Raw genomic sequence first — 21,425 nt, 5'->3', positions numbered from 1 at the left:
TTTTAATTCTTTTCAAGCTTTGTTTTGGTGTACTTTCATAGTATCTAAAAGTTATTCATTGGCCAATTACTTGAATATTCTTTTTATCTGATTTTTTCATCAATAGGTACAATAAAGGTGAATTTCTTTTTTGTATCGAAGTAAAGAAAAACAACATTGTTTTTAATAAACATAAAATTATATATTTCATATTAATCATTACTTCCTTTGAGCATTTAACATTCTTTCAAAACATATTAAATTTTATGATAGCCGTTCCTAATATTTTTTTTAAAAAATCGAAACATAATATGACTTTAAGACATCTGTCACCAATACTGACAACGACTAGTTATTGTTTCCAGAAATAACTTTTTTTCAGGAACAAGACAAGAACATAAATTCAGATATCATTAAAGAAAACAGATCATTTACGTTCAAGAAAGTGATGTGTTTTAAAGTCTTATTTTCCTAATGCATACCTAAAAAAGAGGACCATGATGGCCCTAATATCGCTCACATGATTGTTGAGACTCTAATATTGTTAGCAATGAATGAAGGCAGATTCAATGCTAGCAAGTCAAACTGATATCATTTCTTTCATATATACACCCATCATGCCTAATTTCCAGGATATTTGGAATGAAACAGTAGCCTCTAAAGTGTCAATTATGTTTTCCATATTTTGACTGTATGGCCGATTTTTTTATCCTAAGGTGACCCATATGTAAACTAGAAATCATCTAAACAACCATCATGACTAATTTTCAGGTTCTCTGGACTAAAACAGTAGCATCTAAAATGTTTACAAAGTTTTTTTCATATTTGGACTGTATGATCTACATTTTTACACCAATGAGCAATGTACAAACTTAGTCTAGAAGTCATCTTAACAACATTTCTGACCATTTACCAGGATATCTGGACCAAAACAATAACCTCTAGAGTGTAAACTAGGTTTCTTCACATTTGAGCTGTTGGATAGTTTTTTTCTTGCCCAAGACGACTCATATCATAACTTGCCATAGAAATCATCAAATCAACATTTCTGACCGATTTCCAGGATACTTTCCAAAACATTAGCCTCTAGGGCGTTAACAAAGTTTTTCTATTTTTTGGCTATGTGACCTAGTTTTTGACCGCAGGTGACCTATATTTATACTTGAGCTAGAAATCATTAAAAGAACCTTTCTGGCCAATTTCCAGGTCATATGGGCAGTAACAATATCCACTAGAGTGAAAAAAATGTTTTCCATAATTTGGCTGTGTTACATTGCTTTTTAACCTGAGATGGCCCATATTAGAAAATAACATAAGCCTCTAGAGAATAAATTTTTCATTTTTGGGCTGTGCGACCTAATTTTGATACCAGATTACGTATATTCGAGTTCGATTTTTAAATAATCAAAACGATTTTTCTGGCCAAAGTCCTGGATATTTGGACCAAAACAGAAGCGTTTCTATATCTTTAAATGTTGTGGCCTAATTTCTCAGCAAAGATGGCTAATGTTAGAACTTGTCCGAGCAATAACTTGGACAAACATCCTGAAAAGTTTTATCACAATTAAGTTAATGCAACCACTAGTGTGTTAACGAACAACATCTTAACGTACGACAGATAACCGTTATTTAACGATCCTAAAAGCCTATCCGACTCAGGTGTTCAAAAACGCCAAAGGAGGTCACTTCATCAAAATCTAGGTAAGCTGATAACAAAGCTCAATTTACATCTAAACCTCTGGACATGGTCCAAATTTTATATGTGTGGATAAGAAAGTAAGTCACTTTGTCAAAATTTAGATCAGATTATATTACAGAACAACTTTTGCTGAGAACCTATATATGATATTATATACCACTTTTTAAAGCTCAAAGCCTTGTGCTTTCAGACAAAAAAAAATCTAAATTTTAAACTTTATGTTCATAATCAAATTCAAGTCAATGAAACTCCGAGGCTCTGCCTATTTTGACCCCAGTGTTATAATTTCACCAATCTCGGTAGAGGTCAACTACACACTGTTTCATGCCAAATATCTAACCTCTAACCTACCGGTTTGTCATTTCAGAGAAGAAGATTCTTATACATATAATGAAAACCTATGACCCCCCGGGTTTGGGCCAATTTTGACACTGGAGGAAAACTTTGGACAACTTTGATAGAGGATCTATAGATGATATTAAACACCAAGTATCTAAGCTTTTACCATTGTACCTTCAGACCAGAAGTTTTTACCATATGTAAAAAGTAAAAATCAATGACCCATGGGGCGAGGCAAATTTTGACCCCAGGCCTGTTATTTGAACAAGTCACGTTTTATTAGATGATGTTAAACACATAAAACCTTTCACTATTAGAGAAGAAGATTTTGAAGGATTCACGAAAATTTCATGAACTTTAAACAGTGATATCTGAGAAGAAGTCGTTCGTAAAAAGTTGACGGATGATGGACGCCGGACAAATTGTAATCACAAAAGCTCACTTAGAGCACGTTGCGGTCAGGTGACCTAAAACAATTTCAATACTTATTCAAAGCTGGAATGGGAATACAAATTTCTTGTATAACTTGTTTGTTTTGGAGCAAGTTTATCATGTTTGACACTAACAAACAAACATATCACACAGAAATGGTTATTAAAATCTCGTCAGAAGTACATAAAGAACCAGTGTGTTCAAGTTAACAGATTCGTTGGTGTACAGATCAAAATATTGCTTATTGAAAGTCTGGATATCTATCGCTACAGATTTTGAAGTTTAATAACTATAAAAATACGAGGGGTGATCCAAAAGTTCGTGGACACCCTGCATAAAACAAAAGTAATAAAGGAAATCACATGCAATTTTAATATCTTATCAAGTGAGCATATGTTGACAAATTCTCCAAATATTGTAAAGATTGTACAAGAATTAACAATTTTGCATTGGTTTATAAACATACACATGACAAAACGCGGCGCAGCTCACGACGTCACAAACGACGCTATGCTATCATAGGAAGCAATCTACGTTACCCTTTTGCCTTATAACTTTTCAAAGTATTCCCCTTTAACCCGCATACATTTTTCATGGCGGCGGACCAAGTCTCTAAATGTACTCGCATACCATGACTGGATGAATGATGACAGTATGCATTGGGTGGCTCCTCACAACGCTCCTCTCGTCCAGATTGTCAAAACGTTTCCCTCTCAACTCTTTCTTCAACCTGGGACACAAGGCGAAGTCACACGGGGAAAGATCAAGCGAATATGGTGGATGACTGAGTACATCTGCTCCAAGCTGGATTTCAATGATCAGCTGTGTATCCCGGGCACGGTGAGTAGGTGCATTGTCTTGGTGAAGTTATAAATATTCAATAGATTCGGGTCTCTTTTTCTCAATGCGTGCATCAAATATCGGCGGATGACCTGTGGACAAAATGAAGATAATCTAGTTGTATTATATTGTAATGTTACAATCATTAATTAAACATTATGTAATCATTTATTTATTCATAGATGCTTTTTATTTATTAATAAAAATAGTTATTCTGTAGATTCAAAATAAATATTGCAGTAGGCTGCATTGACTGTCTGTCCAGCTGGGACGGCATGACAGAGGATTGGCCCTTTGGTGTCTTTAAACACAATAAACAGGTGTTAAGCTGCTGATCGGGATAACGTGCCTTCTTCGGTGGAGACGATGATTTCTTTTTCTATTGCATAGATTGTTGTTTTGATTCAGGATCAAAGAAAAATAGCAATGTCTCGTAAACAGTGACAATGCTATCTAAAACTTTTTAACACTCTTTCTGAAAACGTTGCAAGAAGTTTTTGACGCCTGAACTCGTTTTTGTTTTTCATCCGCTGACAGCAGTCGAGGGACCCATCGAGCACTCAAACGACGCATTTCTATCAATTCAGTAACAATTCTCTGAACAGTTCAATACGATAAATTTAAAAAATCACTGATCTGCCTTAAACTTATCCGTCTGTCTTCATTAATCTTCACACGCACACTTTCAACAGTTTCTTTGTCTCTTACCTCGACAGGTCGACCAGTCCGCGAATCATCCCAAACACTTTCCCTTCCATCCGAAAATCGGCGTTGCCACTTATAAACTAGAGAACGACACACTGACGGTTTATTTGTCACACTTCCGATCATTGTTTTTGTCTCGCCAGGCGTCTTTCCAAGATTTACACATAACTGTATAACTGTCCGAAGTTTTGCTGGATCCGTGACGTCAAGTTTTCATAAAGCTGATTTTAGCAACTGTTCTTTAAAGCACAAGCGTAAAATAACCGCAACTTCAAAATGTCTTCTGATACTGACTGAATGGCGTTATACACATCAAAACAATGTTATTATAACGTTTCCCGCAATTTTCTTTGTTTGCACAGGCTTTACATGTGTTTATATGAGATGAAATCTTCCCAGAGAAAAAGTAAGCTGCGCCGCGATTTTGATACTAAATGTGTTGATGTCATATATAGATAAAAAATGCAATTGGTGTTTTAAAATTTAGTCAATTTATTAGAAAGGCATTGATTAATAAGGTGCAAAGAGTTCACCTCGGTAGGACGTCACGTTATGGAGACACGAATTTTTGGATCACCCCTCGTACATGCAATTATGCTTCCACATAATGTGCCTTAAATCGTTTGTTCATATTGGATTGTCATTAGGATAAGTCTTTAAAAAAAACAAAATCCATGAACAATGCTTTTGAAGTAAAGTAAATTCCAAGTACATTTGTATATCTAAAACTATATACATTTTTAAAAATTGATGATCTAGATTGTTCTGTATTTTACCCTCGCCACTTTTATTTTATAATCATACCTTTGCTTTCTTCGTCTGGGTTTCTAGCGGACGTTGATGGCTCAGTTGAGGAAAAAGTGAACGCTGATGTTAGATCTTCCCTATTTGAACTTGTTGTGCCAGTTACATTTCTGAAAACGAAAATGCCCATGTTAACAGCTTTGAAAGACTAAACATATATTAATTGTTTCAATGTCACAATCATCTTGAATCTATAAAAGAAAATTTAAATGAAAAAATGATTCTAGTATTTCACTTACAATAGATTTCTGAAGCATGAAAGTGTGCTTCAATTTACATGGAGAGTTTTCAATTTCATGACAAAGTTGATTTTTTAATTGATTGCATGATTAGACTGTAATCATCATGTAATTGATTACGCTACCCAAATTAATTACTTTAATTGTAATTAATCAATTACAGCTTAAGTTCAGTCAGGAATTACGATTACAATTTGATTGACATTGATTACTTTCAGATTTAACAGGAAACTATTTCAATTCAAATGATGCCTGTATTTTACATGACACAGTTTAACTTTTGTTTTACAATTAAACAGTAAAAAATCCGCAATTAAAACCACCATTGGAGCTGGACCAAATTGAATATTCTTATCATTGCTTACATACTATATGGCCATGGTCTATTTTAGTCATTTTGTATGAATAAACAATATGTATCTTTACCTACAAATAAAATATAAAAGACACTGTCTTGACACATGATCTATGATGTTAGAAATCATTCTCCAAATGTTTTCAATTACCACTTTATCATACAGTGTTTTCCCTTTACATATAACTATTTTCCTAAATAAATTTTTCTCTGATAAAATTCTGCAAATCTACTCTCCCCTTATTATGCTTATTTTTCATCAACTGCACCAAAAATGGCTTTACATATTTTCAATTTGTTTTGAAGGTCATAATATAAAACCTGCAGAAACAAAATAAGTATGCTATGATATCCAATCTGATGAGAGAAAAACATATTTTTGAAGATATTTAACATTAATTTCTTTTCAGTCTAATTTCAATATCAATTATTATATGATGTACATAAATCAAATGGAATTTAATTCTTCAAAAAAAATGTGCTGAAAGCACCATTAAACCACTCTAAAATTTACCTAGTCTCACACCTTATTTAATAGAAAAACACGATAATAACAGTTTGTCACATATTGTGACATCAAGTGTCATGCCAAAGAGCATTCGAACAGATCATAATAGACCTACGTAGGTGTTGACTGTCATATCAGTGAACTCAATAGTTGGGTCAAGTTAAGAATAAAACAAAAATTTTGACTGAATCTGCCAATCTGGTGGTCTTAAAAGTGGATAAGCGGTTGGTCTTAACTCCGGATCATGTAACGATTGGCATAAAGAACCTTTCAAAAAATGATCTTTATAGCAGGGTGGCCTTAATTCTGGAATTATCTTAAGTAGGGATTATACTGTACATTAAATGTAATAAATTATCAATTAATTACATTCTTAAAGTAATTGTTATCAAATTGATTACAGAGGCAGGTAAGTAATCATTCTTAATCAATTACAATAAAATTTGAAGGCAATTGTTATAAAATCAATTACTGATCAAAGTAATCATCCCCAGGTCTGGTCCATGGTAGAGTTTTATACGTAGACTTAATACTCAAACAGTTTATTCATATTTTTAAAAGCTGTTTGATAACATTACTTGTATCTATATACACATATGCATGAATACATTATAAAAACTTTCAACATGTACTTAATATAAAGCAAAAAAAATAAACACAACAGATTTTGCAATCTGATTTTACAGAATAAAAAATAGTTTCAATCAACAGGATACACATGCTTAATTACCGGTATGACAATACAATATCATGGTTTGCGAATGACCAAGCTATGTGAGACGTGAGGTATTTTGCACTTGCATTTTGTTAGTGATATACCATGTCGGGCGCGCTCATTCAACCTAGCTTTCTCAAGCAACATTTAACTTGTTGTTTAAAAATGCAAATTTATGTCGTCATTAAATAAAAACAGCAATTAAGTGAAATTATATCAAAAGGAGAGTCTAATTAATGAATTAGCACAAGGAAGTTCTTGCAAGAACGCCTTGTGTCTGTTATCAGACGAAGTAATAAAACATTCTGAAAAAGTGTCTCTGGGACAATTTATTCGGCTAACAGATGGTATGCAAGGTTGCAAGTAGACGGACTCTGAAAATGAGAAAATATTGGCCTCTTTGAGGACTATATCCGACTGATTTTGTAACTTTTTAACCAACGAAAGGTAATGAATGGTCAAGCATAAACATTGCACTAGACAACAGTACATAGTAAAAAAATCAAGATAGGTGAATATATCACAAAAAAAACAAGAAATTTTGTTAAATTGATATCCACATTCAAATGATATAAATCACTTCATTGAAGGTTTTTAGTATTATGTTCCAGAATAACCGCAATAACTTAATCTATAAGGTAAGATATAAAGATACTGTTTTTATGCACTGTTTCACTCCTTAATAACATCATAATGTTGATACTTTTAGATTTTTGGCCCAAACAAATCGAACAGAAAAAATGCAAAGTAGGATAGGTCTTAAATAATTCAAATGAGAATTATAGCTCTTTCACAATGTAATTTTATTTTTCTTAATGAGATCTATCAATATATAAAATATGATAAACAAGTCCACAAGGAAATGAACGCAACTCCCTCACAATCCAGCAACAAGAGCCAAAAGTTTCAAACTGCGATCTTCAACATTTGATCCGAAAAAAACATGATTGTGTTTTAGAAAAAAAATACTATGCCGCCGCATTAACACAATATTAATATATGGAGCAGAAATAGATATTTTTCTATACAATTGAACTTTGTCATAATACAGAGCTGTCTATTGAATTTGAGAGGGTCAATGTCATATTTCAGCATTTCAAATAAAAGACAATGTGTCTGATGTTCGGATACAAATGCTGTAGAATAATAGCTAATTCAAAATAAAAGTATTCATACTTATTTAAAATTTGGGTATCAACTGTTTTACATAGCTGTATTAAACTTTGAAAAACAGCTACATTTATTTTCGATTAAGCATTATCTTTTTCTTAAAACATAAAACATTTATGATTTAAAATCATCATTATATACATACATGGTGTGAATAATAATATCCTTATTATTTGCCCAAATCAATTCATTAATATCCCTGCAAAACAAACATCACTCTTGTCTCAAATCATTTTATAAGATTCTCTTAAAGCAAACATCTCTCTTGCTAGACGTCATGACCTTTAGACAAACTTCAAGCTATTTAATCTTTCTTCAGAAAAGTTGATAGCATGTACACATGTACAAGAGGGCCATGATGGCCCTAATATCACTCACCTGAATATAACTCTCTTAATGACAAAGGACAAGTTATAATGTAAACTACAAAAAAAAACAGATAAAAAATTGAATCTCAAAGTTCCTATTTATATCTAAAATAGTGCCTGTGTAAAAGCATTACTGGTTGTTATCGCTAAGGAAAAACAAAAAAAAATCAAAAGAAATAACAGGTTGCTATACAAACTCAGTGGTTTCCTTAGTGGAGTCAGTGAATCCTAAGCATCCAATGGTATACTTATTTGTTGCTATGGAGTGTTTCATATGAAAATCACTGGTTGCTTTGTAAAAAGTCAATGTTAACAGTTGGTTTGGAAAAATTTTCAGTTTGCAATGTAAGTCAATGGCTCATATGAAGTCACTGGTAACTATGGAAAGCAAGCGGTTGCTATGGAAATCAGTCATAGCTATGAAAATTAAAGATTGCTATGAAAATGTATGGTTGCTATTGAAAGGCAATGGTTGATAAGAAAGTCAATAATTACTATGGAAAGTCATTGGTTGCTTTTTGAATTCACATGTTAGGAAAATCTATGTTCCCGCGAAATTGGCAAAATTTTACTTTAGGACTATAATTTGATAAAGAAGTTGAGGTACACAAAACTATCTTTCTTGTTGAATAGCATAAAATATAATCCTTGCAGTTTTCAAGAAGAATATTTTTTTAAGTATTTACTACAATGTATATAAGGGTGAGCCACGATCCCCTGAGAGGGGCCACATTTTACCCAAGGGCTAAAATTTGAGAAACTTATTCAAGTCTGCTAGATAATGTTTCATATCAAAAATAACTTAGCCTTAGCTCTAAAAGTTTTAGACAAGATTTTTAAAGGTTTTCACTAAAAACATATAAGAAAAATATGAATTCCCCAAGGCGGGGCAAATTTTCACCTAAGGGCAATAATTGGAACAATTTTTGTAGAGGTTCACCAGATAATGTCTGATACCAAATATACTAAAACAATTAAAGTATAATGTGAGATGATCATTTTTACTAAAATCACTGGCCCCGTGGGACAAGACCAGCTTTGACCCCAAATCACTAATTTAAAGAATGTAAATAGAAGTTCACAAAACAATGTTTGATGCTAAATATCTGAACTCTAGTCGTTGTAGTTTTGAAGAAAAGTGTTTTGAAAATTTTGTAGAGGCTCTATAGTACAACAGAAAGAAGATCCTTTTTGTTTATACTATATACATACGGAATATCAAATACCTCATGGGGTGGTGCAAAGTTTGACCTTGAACAAAACTTGGTAGACGCCCACTACAAAAGAAAAAACTTAAAGAATTTTCTTTTAAAAATTCTTTATTTCATACATGTAAGGAAATTTTTTGGGCCAATTTTGACCAAAAACTTCAATTTGAACAACTGTTGCTGAGGTCCACCAAACAATGTTTCGTACCAAATATATAATCTTAGGCATCTTTAGTATAAAAGAACAAGTTTTAAGTTGTTTTAGCATACCCCAGTGCTAAAATTTATTTGAACAATCTTTGTAGAGGTCCATCAGACAATGCCTTATTGCTCAAGGGCTCTAAGGTTGTTAGTTAGAAGAACATTTTTTTTAAATGCTTATAATTATTTTTGATGTCATCATTATTATATTACTATTATATACCAAACTTCTTAAGAACTTTTTTCATGCACATTGACACGTTCAAAAGTACTGTACAGTATAACTAAATAAATGATACAATTTTTATTTAAAAAATTAAAATATCAATATTGCTCAAGTCACAAATTCAAATCAAATGTAGTTTAAAAAGTTAAAAAGACCCACATGAATAATAAAAACAGGTAAGACTTAAGAATAGTTTTTACAAAAAGCGAACGCCAAATATAATCAGTCCAAATAAAACCCCTTAAATAGTGAGTTTTAAGTGCTCTAAGAACACTGTTAGAGTTTTACAGCTTTTAAGTGTTCTAGGTAGAGCATTCCAGTGTTTAGGGGCTGCCGTCATAAAAGCATGATCACCATAAGTCAAAGTCCTAATACACGGTACAACAAGTGCTAAGCAATTATTCTTGGACCTAAGTTGTCTGGATGGGATATAAATGTCTAGCATGGTTCGTATGTAAGTAAGTGCCTGTCCATGAAGCACCTTAAACACATATGTAAGGAGTTTGTATTCGACCCTGATGTGCACAGGAAGCTCCTTTAAAACTGGGGTTATGTGGCAGTTTCGCGGTGTCCTGGTAATAAAACGAGCAGCCGAATTTTGAACATTTTGAAGCATGTTGATAACGTACTTTGGAGATCCATATAGCAACGATTTACATTTATCTAATTTTGATGTCACTAACGGGTTTATCAAGGTTCTGATTGAATCAGCAGTCAAGTATTTCCGAATTTGACCTATTTGTCAAATTTTCATGAAGCATGAACGAGAAACTGAGTTCACATGGTGTTCCATGTGTAAAGAGAGTCCAGTACAGCGCCAATGTTTCTAACTGTTGTTGATGGTTTTATTACAGAATCACCGACTCTAACAGTAAGATCTTCAACATCACTTCGTTTTGCTACAAAGACAATCACCTCTATTTTGTCTGCATTGAGTTTCAGAAAGTTATTATTCATCCATAGTATGATGTCAGGCATGCTTCAGTCCGTCGCAAGGTCTCATTGCGTAAAATGGCTTCCTTTGGTATAAATGCCATGTTCAATTGCGAATTGTCAGCGTAGAAATGATGTTGAAGTTTATGCTTCCGACAGATCGCGCCCACAGGTTTGGTATACATGATGTAATTCTTCGGACTAAGAACGGACCCTTGTGGCTCGGAAAATGTCAAACGTACAGGTTTTGACAGTTCACCATTGACGCAGACAGTTTGATGACGCTCACACAGATACGATTTCATCCATTGTAAAGGTTTGCCTACTATTCCGAAGTGTTGTTCGAGCCGGCAAAGGAGGGTACTATGGTCGATCGTATCAAAAGCAGCAGATAAGTCCAACATTACGAGAACAGTAGCTTAATTCTGATCAAGAGAACAGAGAATGTCATTTTGTACACATAATAGAGCAGCTTCTGTTGAATGAAACTGCCTATAAGCAGACTGACGCCCTTCATGAAGTTTTTGTGCAGATAGGTGTCTTTCTAGCTGGGAATCGACAACTTTCTCAAGAATTTTGGAGACAAATGGTAAATTAGATACAGGCAGGTAGTTTTTCATAACCTCTTGATCTAGCCCTGACTTTTTGATTAAAGGTCTGACTCTAGAACTTTTAAAAGCGGGTGGTACATAGGCCCTCTGAAGTGAAGTGTTTATGATTTTTGTGATCAATGGTAATAGTTCATTAAAACAATCTTTCATCAGCCATGTTGGAATGAGGTCAAGTTCACAAGATTTGCTTGGGGAATTGCGAATAATTTTTGAAATTTCCATATCAGAGACTACTGAAAAGTTTGAAAATTGCTCTCCATTGAAAGGTGCTTCAAGGACAACATTGTCTGTTTGTTGGTGAGACTTGGTCTTGGCTACACCATTACGTATGCCTTCAACCTTATCCACAAAGAGATCACTAAAATCTGGTGCTAGAACGTTTGCAGATTTACCAGATGGCAGCACAACATCTGTGTTTTCATCCATCAAATGCCGGGTCACTTTGGTAAGATTTTTCAAGTCACGACTTTGACTTTGGACATATTTAGAAGCTTATTCGTAACAGCGCATTGGTTTCTATAAATTAAGTGATCAATTTTCAATCCAGTCAAGTGCCACTTTCGCTCTAACTGATGTCTTAAATGTTTGGCATCATAATTAACTCATTAACATCTATTGATTTTAATTTTCTGTAAGTCACAGTTTTTCTTACTAGTGGTGGTTTTGACACACTAGCATTAAATACAACAGCGAAGTTATCACGAGACGTATTTCCATCATTGAGTTGGAGTCCAGGATCAGATATTTCTACATTTGATACCGTTGAATCTGTATCTCTGGTAATGAGCACATCTAGTATGTGGCCTGTTACATTACTTGGTTCAGTGACGTGTTGTCGCATGTCACACGCTTCCAAGACACTTTTGAATTTTGCGGTGTTAGGGTTTTAAAGATTGTCCAGGTGAAACTTAACATCGCCCACCACAATAATATCGTTCTCAGCAATTGTAAAGTTTGCAAGGAATGTCGACCATTCATCATCAAGAAATGTACTAGCCTTGAAGCCACTTTGTTTGCTTGGAGGCGGCCTAAAACACAGATTATCGTAGAGAAAAGAAGTTTTTTACAGTGATGTTGCAGTCCATATATTCAAACAAAGTAACATTAGTATTGCGACTGGATGCAAGCATAGTTAGTTTTAGGTGTGCCTTGTAAATAATCGCTACTCCAACACCACGACCTTGGCGAGGAACATTGGTAATTTTGTATCCACTAGGTACTTATTCGGCACCAAGCCACGTTTCTGTCACAGCGATGATGTCAAAATCATTGGATATGATGTAATCAGAAAAGGCCAAAATCTTATTTTTCACTAATCTTGAATTGTGACAACATATTCTAATCTTTGTCCTTTACAAACAGACAGTGGTGCAAATGTGCTCTTTCTCAAATTGTCAGGATTAACACTGTTTATTTTTGGATTTTGTCTTTGTTCAAAATTTGTTATTCTTGTTAATACATTCTGAGGTAAAGTTATAATATTATGAAGGTGAACTCCTCATTTGTGTCCCATATTCGTCTTTCAATGGCACGACTCCCTATAGTACCCCTATATAGCTTTAGTATGTCTGGCTGTTTTAATGTTTCTAGTGCACAAGGATCAAGTTTGGCTGGTGATAATTACCTTATATTATGTAGGCTACACCTATTATATTGGATAATCCCTGGTCAACACTGATCAGCTAAATCCGCCTTAGGCAAGGTACACATATCTTAAATTTCAATTGAAATATCAGTTATGTTCATTAATTCTAAATTTCCACAAAAACTTCAAATTTATGCATTACAAAAAGTATATATATTCAATCATTCCACGTTCATTAACACGCATGACAAATTTCAGGGGAATCTTTTAAATATTTCTTGTTGAAATAATTAAAAAATCACAGAGCAGCCTACATCAGGCGCATACCGTTATATATCATGACAACCAGAGTTTTGCATTGAATCAAATACTTTGTACAACATTTGAAGTCATTCACCAAAGGAACAATCCTGTCCTGGGAAGTTTAAATGAAATTAGACAAGTAGTTTTTAACAAGAAGATATTTTTCAGTTCATTATACCATATATCACAAGCACGCACGCGCGCACGCACACGCAGACACACTCACACAGAGGTGAAAAGTTAGATGCCACCGCAATGCAGATACTGTGGCGGCATAGAGATATCGGAAATGGCAACAGTATCATATAATAAATAGTTTTGTTTCTAAAACAGCCTCTTTCTTATTAATAAAGCTGTGAAATTGCTGACTGATGTATCAAATATTTTGATTTATACTTTGGTATAGAATTAAATATAAAAAATAGCCAGGGCAATTACTCCAAAATAATGCAAGGAAAGTTAGGGTTCTTTTACACTGATCTCCTCTTATATTTGACCTATCAAACAAAATTTCAAATAATAGCTACTATACTTTTAAACTATGCCTAATAAAAAGATAAAGTATTAAGAATTTAAAAGGGCAATAGCTTAAAATTTTGAAAAAAGAGAACTTTGCTTCTTATGCAAAATCCTTCTAACCACATTGACTTTTAAAGTTCCACAATGGAAAAAATATCATTCACTATTCAATTCGTGAAAAAAAGCAGACATACGCAAAAATGGAAAGGCGGACAGACTCGGACACACGGAGGAACAAACAGCCGGGCAGACAACTAAATAAACAGAATCTAACACTGATGAAGCTCCTTGGGAGACTTAAAGCTTATAGTCGGGGCATTGGAATCTTAACAATTATCTGACGTCCAGTCTTAAGATGAAGCTTTTGTATATTGTCTGAACTCATATCAAAATGATGATATAACGATACCAGAAAATAGTCTCCTAAACATTCGACAATTAAAAAGAATTTGAAATAATCTTGCATAAAGTGAACAAAGGGAACTTTTAATGCAAATCACCGCCTAGCAAAGGTCACACTCGCTTTTTTTATATCTAAATCAAGCATATCAGATGGAAAAAATTGTATTAAACATTATTAATTATTTTTTTGGTGAAATGATGGATCTTTACATGTTACTTCAACAATATGGTTTTGTTTTTTAATCTATTTTTCTAAAATCATCTAGTGTTTTTGTTTTTCCTAATTTACATCAAATTGACAATTTACACTTTAGATGCGTGATGTTTGGGGAATAATTCAAGTCAAAAATCCAAAAATATAATATCTGGCTTTTAAAAAAAAACATTTTAAATATATATATAAATCTTAAACGGACTTCAGATTGAAACAGACGAAAATTCATTAAACAAAATAGGTATATGGTTTTTCATTCACGGTGGATTTCATTGCATACAAAATGTGTGAAAAATTACTTACAATTGAATTTGAACAAACAATGACACTAAAAAATATTCAGCTTAGATTTTCATTATTAAGTTAAGCTAGATCGCCTACATATTTTTAAAGATTGACTGTTCTAATTGTGATTGAATGACACTTGATACTTGAACAAGTAAAACTGCATGAAATATAAGAAGACTGTCCCACTCCGTTTATAAATGAACATAACACGTAAATAATAAAATTGAAAATAATTATGGCAAAACATAGCCCTATTTCAACTTTCACCTGTTCATGCAGTATATCCCTTGGATGTGCATAATGCCATAACTTGAAGAAACTTAAGAAAAGTAAAATAATAGGAGGCAATGGCAATACATTTTTTCTAAATAAATAGAAAATGGTAGAAAATATTCGCACAAACATATACAAATATCATCGAAAAATAAAATGTGTTTGATAATTGAATAATTAAAATCCATACAAAAACCTGCTACATTCTATAGACCTGATTTTTATATCAGATAAACAATGTATGAGTACTATATCTAATCACTGAAAGGTTTCAGTATCATAAAACACAAGCATTCATAAAAAGGAAAAAAGAGAACTTAAAACATAATGACATTTCGTTACTTTAAAATGAAAACCAACACGTTGTACGAAAAGTTTTTGAAGACACTGCGGTGATAAATCCAATACAGTATGGAAAAAAATGAAAGGGAATTATTGTCAGTTTTCAAGTCCCAGTTTCATTGAAATTGCATAAGGGGTATACAGGAGTAGTCCAGACAAATTTCAAAATAAATAGCATGAAAGGGCCAAAAATCTGACAAAAATCAATGAACCAAAAAATGTAAATGAAATGCACAGCTAGATATGGCATTGACCATTCCCCTCAAGTTTTGATGAAATTGCAAAACCAATATTCCTCACTTGAATACTGTTGAGTCACCCTTAGGATATCTTAGGATATGTGGCCTGCTTTTTAAAGTCTTTTGACGTATGATATGTGATATGCAGCCTTATAACTTCTGATCCCCTTTCAAAATGCCATTTTATTTAGTTCCGCCCATTGTTTTCTCGTTTTGGGCACACGCATTTTTTTACTTGGGGACCATATGCCGCATTTGATGGAATGACACTTACGTGTCACATTGAAGGTTCCGTGATAACCGCCAAATGAACACATCTGCGGATGTTTTGAAATTCCAAATTATACCAGTTATGTTCATGTTTTCTCTATTAGTACTGATTATTCTGATTGGTACTGATTATTCATGTAAAGTTTGATTGAAATTGCACAAGCAGTTTTTGAGGAGTTGTCCGGACAAGCTTTTATGTATCTGGCAACACACACAAAAAAAACTTTTTATTCAAGGCCAATAACTCGGCCTAAAATCATTCTACCAAAAAACTCATGCAATATGCGCATGGACTTTAGCTATATATCAATCCTGTAAAGTTTCATTGAATTTGCATTACTGATATAAAAGGAGTAGTCCGGAGAAACTTTAAGAATAAGAATAATAAAAGGGCCATAAGTCTGACAAAAATCATTGAACCGGAAAATGCTAACAAAATGAACAACTACATTTAGTACTGATCTTTCCTTTTAAGTATGGATGAAATTGCACCGGCAGTTTATGAGGAGAAGTCCGGACAAGTTTTGTCTGTCAGACGGACAGACGGGAAGACAGACATAGAGAAGACGGAAAAGTGATCCCTATATATCGACACTATTCCGTAGAAGCGACACAAAAAAAACTCCAGTAACTACTGATCTTATCGAATCGATTTATTCATGGAAAATACACAAGAGCAGTTATCAGTTGTTGAAATTAAAGTGGAAGCATTACGACACAAAAATTTAATTAAGTCATACTTATAGTACTCGTATAATACTGTGACATGACGGGTACATTTTGGTCGACGTCGTTTTGTGCCAGAAATCCGACACTATGCTTATTTTTAGATATAGACAGAGCTGACACGCTCGTGATGGTTTATACTAATAGCATGGACATTTTTAATTGTATCCAAATTAAAAGATATCTAAACTTTTATGAAGCAAATGACCAACGATAAAAAAATAAACTTTGAGCATAAACATAGTATACATGTTTAAGACATAAAAGGCATCAGACCCGTCTCCACATCTAACCAAAATAAAAAACACGTGTGACCTCGCTTAATTATATAAAAGGCGTATTAGTGACCAAAGCTATCAATAAAAAGAATAATAAAACTCATTAATATCGAAACAATTTTAGTATAACGTAACAACAATAAATAAACTTCAGTTTTACTACAATGCAGTGCAACTCCAATATGCGTTTTGTATCATTTGTTATTTATAGATAAAATGTGTTTTACACATGACTTAATTTTAGCCTGGTTCCACGATATCAAATCTCGGTAAACTACAGGCAGTCGCATAGTCCATTATTTGCTTACGGAGATAAGAAAATATTGTTTTAACATTTGAGGAAAATGTAAATAAAAATGTTTTGCAACAAAGCAAGAAATTTTGAATTGGTCAAGAAGTGTAAATCTGATGAATGTGAATGTTTTTATATACTTTTGTTTTTATTGACCATTCCCAAAGTTAATCGTGTCATTCCACAGTAAATCATACGTCTTGTTCAAAATCTTAAAAGACTCGACTGAAACACATACAACATTGTCACATATATAAACATGCAAATGAAACAAACACAATGCAACAAAACAATTAAAAATTAAGCGGTATGTTTATACCCTAGTTTTACGCTACCCATAGGATTCCAACATTGTACAACAGTCAATACACTTGTTTGTTATGATAGAAAAACCGTTTGTACTCATGCAAACTAAAATAAATTCCGTATAAAAAAATACATTATTAAATACAAAATCAATATGTAAAACACTATCACATATGTTGCAAATTATTCAAGAAAAGTTATAGTCCCTAGTTTAAAATGTTTGAATAGTTTTGCTTGACCTAATGCTGTCTGGCATATTCAAAAACGTGTATGTAACACGAGATTCGTTTTCAGCAAAAAAAATTGATATATCTCAAATTGGATTCTCTACATACCTTAAACATGTCCTATATGAATGTGGTTTAGTCTTAACTGTTTCACTCCATAATTGGCATTCAATATTTTCAATCAGACAGAACCTTATTTGTCACAAAAGTCCTTGGGGTATAGTCTTTTTTAAAACGCAAACCCTAATTTTAAGCTACTTGAAGTTTGTGCTTCAGTGACTTACGCAGTCCTTCATACCAAGAAGATGAAAAATAATCAAATTGAAGAGCAAAAAGGCAGGACATAATTGTGCCGTGTCATGACAAAACCAACATAATGGGTTTGCAACCAGCATGGATCCAGACCAGCCTGCGCATCCGCGCAGTCTGATCAGGATCCATGCTGTTCGCTATCAGTTTCTTTATTTGTTATAGGGTCTGTAAGCGAACAACATTGATCCTGATCAGACTGTGCGGATGTGCAGGCTGGTCTGGATCCATGCTGATCGCAAACCCATTTTGTTGGTTTTGTCGTGACACGGCTCAATTGTTTCTTTATTTCGTCCGTTTAAACAATTTTGGGAAAATGGTATAAAAATTTTTGTCCTTCCCAAATACACATTTGAAAAGAATCCCTTTAAAACATCGTTTTTTTTAAACCCATTACAGAATAAAATACATTTTATGTTTTATTGTTTACTTTAAAGGTTGATTTAAAAATTTGGGTTATTTTTTAAACCAAAAAAAACAAAAAGAATCCCAGATAAACCCAAAGAAAGGGCAACGTTCCCCAAAAGCGGGGTTTTTTAAAAAAGGTTCCCTTTTGGGTCACAAAAAAAACCCCCGTCACAAAAAGCTTTAGAGGGAAAAAAAGTGGGTTTTTAAAGAAGGTGTGGTAACCAATTTCGCCCTTTTATTACTTTTTTTTCCTTTTGAAATATTAAAAAAAACCAAAAAAAAAAAATTTTTTGTAACATTAAAATTTAATTTTTCGCAAAAAACCTTTTTGGTTTAAATTTTTAAAAATTGTTTGCGAAAACAAACAAAAGTTTTTTTAAAAATGGGCCTTTTCCAATGTAATTTGTAAAAGTTTTTTTTTTAAGACAAGCATTTTTAAAAACACAGGGTAAGTTTGCCTTGACCTTTTTATCTAGAAATTGTTTATTTTCAGGGGAAACAAAAACTTTTCTCCAGGGGCAAAAGTAAAAAAAAATTTGGGTTAAAATTTTGGCTTTTATTATAAAAATTTTTTCCAAAAAAGGTTTAAATTTCCTTGGGCCATTTTTTTAATCTATTATTTGACCCTGTCCCAAACAATAAAATTACCTCAGTTACATTTTGCCAAATCTGAAGTCACGGAAAAGGGTGCTAATCCCACAATAAATATGACTGGGAATTTTTTCCCTTTTTAAAAAACCATATTTTTCATATTTTACCCAAAAACTTTGAATTTGGGGTAAAACCTTGGCCTTTTGGCTGCCAGGACCTAAATTTTTTTGCGTGCGACCATTTTCCCTTTCAAAAATTGGGGTACACATTTTATTCATTTTTTAAAAATAAATTTCATTTTTAAAAAAAATTTTAAAATTGAATGTAGGGTTTAAAAATGTTCCAGACAAAATTGGAAATGACCTTTTTTGTATTAAAACCCCATCAAAAATTTTAAATTTAAATTTTTTCCAAATTTTTCAAAATTTTTAATCTGAATTTTGACTTTCATGTTTTGTTTTTTTAAAATTTTTTTCCCCGGGGTTCTTAAAGGTTGGGCAATAAAATACCTTTGGGATGTAGAGACCTGGTTAAAGGGTGCGGGGACACGTTTCCCTATAGGGGGTAATCATTTTTATGAAGTTTCAATAAAATAGCTCCAGAGGTGTAGGAGATTTACTTCAAATCTGGATATTTTTACCATGTTGAGTGACCTTGACCTTGAATTCATTGACTTAAATTACATGTGTCCCAGCGTAATGATAATGACCATTTGTATCACAATCAAATAGTTAATGATTAAATGACTAAATGGTCCCTCTATACATCTTAGTATTTTGATCTGGACTTTGACCTGTATATGTGACTTTTACTTTGTAATGACCTGATTTTGGGTGCGGCGTCTTACCTCGCAATGGTAAACAGGTTATATTGAAATCCTCCTTGCATGTAGAAGTTTGACTTCAGACAAGCATTTTGCATTTTTAACGGCCTGTGTGACCTTGACCTTTGACCTAGAGATTTGGTTCATGTTCTTCTAGAGGTGAACATTTCTATGATTTCTGTGAAATTTCATTAAATTGCTTAATAGGTGTAGGAGATATGGTCCTGACAAAACCTATAAATGTCATTACCTTTAGTGACCTTGACCTTAAATACAGGTTCCCAAATTACATGTGTCACAGCCGTCGTCATGATAATGACCATTTGTTTCAAAATCCATCAATAATGACGCCTAAATGGTCCCTATATACATCTTCATTTTTCTCTGAACTTTGACCTCTTTGTGTGGCCTTGGTCTTGGTCGCATGGACTTGAATTTTACGCGCGAAACTCCGCCTAGCAATGGTTACCTAGAGACTTTTATCGTATTAATACGATCGGAGTTTTCAAATGGACGTATAAAAGTCTTTCAAGAGATATTACATTTATAGAGCGGACAAAAATTATACAATATTTGACCTTATAGGACTCATACAGAGACACAAATTGTCAGACAAGTGACCTTCAGTGTTGAACTTGAGCTTGAGTCTGCACAGTTGCCGTCTGGGTTTTGCAATTGTCTTGATAAGGATAACATTTACCCAAGATTAAGAAAACACTTTCCAACGGGTATAGGATTTATAAAACCGACATAAAAGTGTCTGATATTTACCCTTCAAGACTGACGTTCTCTTTGAGTCTGCACATTACTGACGTGACATTGGTTCTACACATTGCCTACTAACATGTCAACATTTATGACAAATAATCCGAAATAAAAATTATCTTCGTAGGCATAAGGCAAATTATATGAACATTGGAGACTCGGTCTGATTGGTTCTGTACATAACGAGGTGAAACCTTTTCAAGAGGTAAAGTGTTTATAGAGCGAAGACGAAATTCTCTGATATTTGACTTTTGACCTTAAATGGTCGTAGCCTAGAGCTGGTACTGTTGACATGGGTTCCGTACATTGCCTTGTCAAAGTGAACATTTGAGCCAAGTTTGAATACAATTCTTCAAGGGTTTAAGATTTTAAAGAGCGAACAATAATTTTCCATACAAGAGGGACCATGAACTTGGGCTGGAACTGTGGTGGCAGGGAGTCTGCATATTACCTTGTTGAGTTATAACATTTAGAAAAGCTTGAAGAAACTATTTCAAGGTAAACATGATTCATAGTCACGATTGAAACGGACGGATTGACCGTCCAACAAACAGACAGACACACAACCAAAGCAACAATGTGATTCTAGTACAGGCAATACGTGCAGGAGGTATAATTTATATATTGTATACCATGTTAGATATTGAGCAATTGACAGTTTATCATAGAATCAGTTCACAATCTTACTTTTTCATAGAAGCAAATGCATGGATGATCCATGTGTAGCTCTAGCTGCCCCTTTAAGGAATGACAGTATTTATTTTACCAGAGCGACCATTTAAATGCGCTTAAGAAATTCTTGCTACGATAATGTCTCTAAACGGTGTACTTCCTTAAATCGATGGAACTAGCAAATTGTTCACATCAGATGATGAACGCTGGAAAACCATGAAAACCAAACTTCAGCATGAGCCTCTTCCTTTTATCAAGTAA

The 21,425-nt window shown here is 33.4% G+C and overlaps 1 protein-coding gene across 1 annotated transcript in view; it reads right to left on the bottom strand.

The window, feature by feature from the left end:
* Positions 1-3,061: 3,061 nt before the first annotated feature.
* Positions 3,062-21,425, bottom strand: part of LOC132732544 (uncharacterized) — a 58,204-nt gene continuing 39,840 nt past the window's right edge. The window contains exons 7-8 of the mRNA XM_060719022.1: positions 4,799-4,908; positions 3,062-3,306 (exon numbers count right to left, since the gene is read on the bottom strand). Of these exons, the coding sequence (XP_060575005.1) occupies positions 3,062-3,306; positions 4,799-4,908 (355 nt within the window). The remainder of the gene's footprint in view (positions 3,307-4,798; positions 4,909-21,425) is intronic.

This window comes from Ruditapes philippinarum, unplaced genomic scaffold (genome assembly GCF_026571515.1).
Source record: "Ruditapes philippinarum isolate M1 unplaced genomic scaffold, ASM2657151v2 ctg424_1_1_1_1, whole genome shotgun sequence".
In the NCBI taxonomy this organism is placed as follows: domain Eukaryota; kingdom Metazoa; phylum Mollusca; class Bivalvia; order Venerida; family Veneridae; genus Ruditapes; species Ruditapes philippinarum.
Note: the sequence above shows the minus strand (reverse complement) of the source record. Positions and strands in the feature narration are given on the sequence as shown.